Source organism: Asparagus officinalis, chromosome 1 (genome assembly GCF_001876935.1).
Source record: "Asparagus officinalis chromosome 1, Aspof.V1, whole genome shotgun sequence".
In the NCBI taxonomy this organism is placed as follows: Eukaryota; Viridiplantae; Streptophyta; class Magnoliopsida; order Asparagales; family Asparagaceae; genus Asparagus; species Asparagus officinalis.
In genome coordinates this window covers 128,020,511-128,026,097 of record NC_033794.1, presented here as the reverse complement: position 1 = coordinate 128,026,097, position 5,587 = coordinate 128,020,511, and the positions used below count along the sequence as shown (strand labels likewise).

Below are 5,587 nucleotides of genomic sequence, written 5' to 3'. Positions count from 1 at the left end.
GTCATTTTCCCAATCAAAGTCGTTTATTGTTCATAAAAGGGTCTTCGTATGTGATGAAAAGATTTATGCCCATCGAGATGCTTACTTCAGATATTTAGAGATAATGATTATATGGAAACAACAGTCTTCATGTCATTAAATTTATTTAAATACTCCTTTCACTTCAGAACGTGCCGTCCTCTACTATGGTATTTTACAAAACAATATTGTGGGAATGTAGAGGTGACTTCCATCCGGGAATGGAAATTTCCATTTTTGAACCATCTGAATTTTTCAGCTTTCATAATTAAGGATAAATTACACTAAACCTCCAGGATCTTTCAAAATCACACTAAACCCTCAATAGCTTTTGCAGAAAATCCCCATGAACTTTTAGGTAAATTACACTAAACTCCCTATGAATTTTCAGAATGCCTTCCTATGTTGTTTTTTGGTTCTAATTTACGGGGGTTATCTACAAAACTCAGAAAATTCATGGGGGCTTTTCAGCAATTCCAAAAAGTTCATTGAGGTTTAGTGTGATTTTGAATGTTCATGGGAGTTTACTGCAAAATACTAAAAGTTCATGGGTGGTTTAGTGTAATTTACCCTTTTCATAATTCCTCCCTTAAAGAGAAACAAATTAATGCTTGTGTACATAATGAGCACAACATTGCTCCCGGAAATAGGATGCCAATATTATTTTAAGAAAATATCAACATTATCATACGACTAATATGCACCCTAATTCTTGATTTATTGTTTTTTAAATTCTTAACACTAGATTAATATTATCAAACACAGCTACAGAGTGAGCACTCGTTTTAGCATAACACCATCTTCAAGAGAGCAAGAGAAGTGCTCTTTGCAAAGTGATATATAGATTAAGTTTCTCAAATATACTTCTTATAAACCATCTTGAAATTTGTGTGTATGAAAATGAGTACTCAGAATAAGCTCCAATGTACTGTGCTAGCTTAGCTTTCCTGGTTTTTAGTAAACATGAATTTGCAGGAAAATGAGTAGATGAAATATGAGCTTTGGGTACTTAATCAGCCTGAATTCCTAGGAGTTTGGTGGAATTATTTCTACCTCTTGAAGTAAATTATGAAATTAACTAGAAAATAAAGGTCAACAGCAAGTATTTTAAGATTTGTATTGAGTTTCAATCCACCAATTAGACTAATACTCAAAACCTTTGGAAGTTATATCTAATAGAACAAATATAGATCTAGTTATGCAATAAAACTTAATCAAGTTCAACAGGCACTACCATTTCGAGATTTGCGCCCATTAAGATCATGTGTGCTATATATTTATTTAAAAAATGATGAAAATCCAGTGTATACACCCTCCACTTGCTCCCTCTTTCAACAAAAGAACGTGACAATTCGTAAGACAATAAAAGCACAATGAGCAAATAATTAATTAAGCTCAAACCTCAACTTGAGCTAATGAGAGTGTTTCTTCTTAATTTGTCTCTTTATTAATTTGACCCTCCTCACTATAAATATTGATCTCCTCCCAATTTTCTTCATCCCTCTCCCTCTCTCCCTCTCTCTCTCTCTCTTAGATAAGCTAACTCTGGTTCTTATATATTAATGCTAGGTGAGGTTTCATCTTTAATTTATGTTGTATTTTGGTTTTTTTTTATGCTTTTTGTGTTTGGTTGATTAGGATACTTCAATATAACTTTCATTTGTTTTAAGGAATAATGTAATGTAGGTTATTATTGCTTAAATCCTTTTCCTCGACTCTTCTTATAGCACTTCAATTTCATTAGCTCATTAATTAGTTGATGGAAAGAATTAAAGCTTCTATAGTTGTAAATATTGGTTAAAGTTTTACACGCAATGAACCTACTGTACTCCTGCATTTTTTTTTCTTTCAAGTTTCTGTTATTATGTTTCTTTTGTTTCGTGTGTGGAAACCCATGACATAATAGCTTCGTCGACGGGAAGAATTCTTCAATGCACTGACTGAATAATTTCTCAAATTACATAATGAGCTCTGATAAAAATCTTAATGTAATGACAATGATTCCATCTTTTGTGAAATTTGCTCCCTTTTTCATGATGTTATCCGAAATTGGATTTTAGTGTTTTCTTTTTCTTACAAGCAATCCTTTTTGATCTTTGGCAAGTTGAAATCCACATGATTACTCACATAGAACTGTCTTTATGGTTAGGATTCTCGCTACGTACATGTCCTTTTGCTATCAAGGAATTTTCATTAAACTTCATTTTAACTAGTGCACAAAAATCCACAGTGATCAGCTCCAAATTGCTATCGAGGAGTTTTCTTTTTAACTTCAATTTTTTTTTTTTTGGTTATTTTGTTTCATACTCTCAAGGTTCTTTTCATCGCATTCTTATATAACCTGGACAAATTGCGTCTCTGCCTTTGGTAGATGTACATTGTCCTATATAGAACCTTTTCGAATCTCATGATAACATGCGGATTCCATGTTTTTTATATGATCCACATAATTATATAACGGTAGCTATAAGTTCTAATTCTATTCCCTTTTTCAGGTTTTTTAAAACCATCTGGGTAAAGAATACAGCATCGTCTAAATATGGAAAACTTGCGAAGGGCTATTTTCGTTCTTTTAGTCCTAGGTTGCTGGACAGTAACAGGGGCAGAGTATTTGAAGTATAAAGACCCAAAGCAGCCACTGAATGTGAGAATAAATGATCTGGTGAGCAGGATGACTCTTGCTGAAAAGATCGGCCAAATGTCACAGATTGAACGCAAAAATGCTTCTGCTGGTGTTATTGAGGGCTACTTCATAGGTAAATAAACCCAGCCCTTTGACACCAAACAAATGTTTTACAAAGTTGAAAATAGGACAGGTTTCTCAAAACTTGACCATGAACTTAATTTGCAACTCTTTTACTAGAGAGAGCTACCGTGAATCTTTTTTTTTTTAAGACTAAACTACCATGCCTGACAAAGTGCGAAACGCGACATGTTGTGCACATTTTTTATCCGTGTGAACCTTGTGGGGATTCACAGTAAGATGGTGTGTTTTATGTTGGTGCAGGCAGTGTGTTGAGTGGGGGAGGCAGTGTGCCTGCTCATCAGGCTTCACCTAAGACATGGGTGGACATGGTGAACGGAATGCAGAAGGCAGCTCTGTCTACAAGACTCGGTATACCCTTGATATACGGTATCGACGCAGTTCACGGGCACAATACGGTCTATGGAGCTACGGTGTTCCCACATAATGTTGGACTTGGAGCGACCAGGCGAGTCTAAAATCCTCTCAGGAGTGTCATTTTCGCACTATTTTTTTCGATCAAAACGATCTCGCCTAAGGAAAGTTTTTGGGAGTATGAACTTCATTATCATACATCCGCAACGATTGCGGCTTAATGGGTTAAAATATTGGGTTAAAGACTTCTTAGAGAAACATTAGGTAAACCTTGGGTGCTGATCTGACTTCAAAAGGATCATTTACTGATTTCGACAACTCAACCCACATCATCAGTGGCACACTAATCAGAATCAATCAACTTATGGCAGTCTAAAATCTTTTTCATCATCCTTAATTGTTGTTTTTTTTTTCTCTCATAGGGATCCAGCACTTGTGAAGAAAATTGGCGCTGCGACTGCTCTTGAAGTTAGAGCAACAGGCATTCCTTATGTTTTCGCTCCGTGCATTGCGGTAATGCAAACATCAAAATTAGATATATTGCCTAAAGTAGTTTTCCCCCCACTTTCATATCTAAATTACGCTTTCATCTTTTCTTCGTTTGAGCTTGTTCAGGTCTGCAGAAATCCGAGATGGGGCCGCTGCTATGAGAGTTACAGTGAGGATCCAAAGGTTGTCCAAGCCATGACGGAGGTTATTTCAGGTTTACAAGGAGAAATCCCTGCAAATTCTCGTAAAGGAGTTCCTTTCATTGGTGGGAAGTAAGAGCCACATTTTTACTCTATTGGTTAACATTAGTAAAGATCTTATATCATCAAATCTAGATAAGAAAAGTTAGATGGATATATGGTTAAATTTGTTTGGACTCATGGCTCAATTAAGAATTAATCCTTCGCATTATGCTGCATCCAAGTAGATGATTAATCTAGTCCATCTGCGATCATGGGCCTATCCATTCAAGACCATTATAATTGGAAGTACTGAGTGTAAGTCCATAAATTGTTTGAACTTAATATAACCATTGGCTAGAGAAAATTCCAACTGCCAGGTATGTTGATCTCTAAGATTTCAGTACAACTAGACACTAAGCCTTTTCAAAATCTAAGTTCTTTACGTGGTCCTCCTATATAAGCAAGGAAAATGTGTAAATTCTTAGCCATAGTCAACAAGCCAAATTGCAAGACAAATTGACTATTTCCCCCCCTTATGTATAGAATATGCATATTTGTGTTCTATAACACACGACTTTTGATTTCATAACCTTCAACCTTTTATCGAAATTTCAACAACAGTATCGTGCACAAAATCGGAATAGCTAGGCATTTCTCACCAAGCTCGTGTTTTTAACCATTTGTCTTAATATTTGATGAGGATGGCATTTTATTTCGTATCAGTTTGTTTCATACAAAGACAAAAATATTTACCAATTTCCTAAAGTGTACGCGACGAATATGAACTTTTGTATGCAGGAAAAATGTTGCTGCTTGTGCTAAGCATTACGTAGGCGACGGAGGCACGGACCAAGGCACGAACGAGGGGAACACGATCACAGATACCCATAGATTTCTAAGCACCCATATGCCTCCTTACTATAACGCCGTCATCAAAGGAGTCTCCACTGTTATGGTCTCCTACAATAGCTGGAACGGAGTTAAAATGCACTCGAACAAATTTCTGATCACTGACTACCTCAAAAAGACTCTCCGGTTCAGAGTTGGTCCTTGATTCTATTTGTGTAGCGATTTCTGATTTAAATGTCTTGTTTCCCATAATAAAATCATTTATAAATTAACGTGCAGGGTTTTGTGATTTCGGATTGGCAAGGTGTTGATAGGATCACCACGCCAGAGAAAGCAAATTATACGTATTCGATCGAGACTGGTATCAATGCTGGTATCGATATGGTTAGCATCTTAGTACCTCTGCTCAGGCCTTTTCTAAAATTGTTGGTCCCCATGAAAACGTTGCGTCACAGAAGGAAAAGGAAAACCATAAGAAAAGGAGTATAGCTGGGTCAAATTAAATTCTGTGGAGGTCAAAATGCACAAAACAGTGCACAAGACATGAAGTTCCTTGACCTTAACACTTAACATATCGCGTTTTTCTTCCCGTGTATCATCAGATAATGATTCCCTTCGACTACCCGGGGTTCGTAGAGAACATGAAGTTCCTCGTCAACAACAACTTCATCTCCATGAGCAGGATCGATGATGCTGTCAGAAGAATTCTCCGAGTTAAGTTCACCGCAGGCCTCTTCGAAAACCCCTATGCCGACCTCAGCTTAGCCGATCAAATAGGCAAGAAGGTAAACTTTTGGCCCTCCAATATCCTTGCAAGTTTGGCTGAACTGTACTAGTCATGCATGCTAATATATATCTTGAGATTGTTGATGCTTGCTTGGTACAGGAGCACAGAGAGCTAGCAAGAGAAGCTGTGAGGAAATCTTTAGTG

The 5,587-nt window shown here is 36.7% G+C and overlaps 1 protein-coding gene across 1 annotated transcript in view; it reads left to right on the top strand.

Annotated features, from left to right (window-relative positions):
• Positions 1,542 to 5,587, top strand: part of LOC109844507 (beta-glucosidase BoGH3B-like) — a 5,006-nt gene continuing 960 nt past the window's right edge. Inside the window, exons 1-9 of the mRNA XM_020413564.1 lie at positions 1,542 to 1,587; positions 2,514 to 2,774; positions 3,026 to 3,230; positions 3,559 to 3,649; positions 3,752 to 3,897; positions 4,606 to 4,849; positions 4,936 to 5,040; positions 5,259 to 5,441; positions 5,543 to 5,587. The exon at positions 5,543 to 5,587 is cut by the window's right edge and continues 124 nt beyond it. Of these exons, the coding sequence (XP_020269153.1) occupies positions 2,558 to 2,774; positions 3,026 to 3,230; positions 3,559 to 3,649; positions 3,752 to 3,897; positions 4,606 to 4,849; positions 4,936 to 5,040; positions 5,259 to 5,441; positions 5,543 to 5,587 (1,236 nt within the window). The 5' untranslated portion in view covers positions 1,542 to 1,587; positions 2,514 to 2,557. The remainder of the gene's footprint in view (positions 1,588 to 2,513; positions 2,775 to 3,025; positions 3,231 to 3,558; positions 3,650 to 3,751; positions 3,898 to 4,605; positions 4,850 to 4,935; positions 5,041 to 5,258; positions 5,442 to 5,542) is intronic.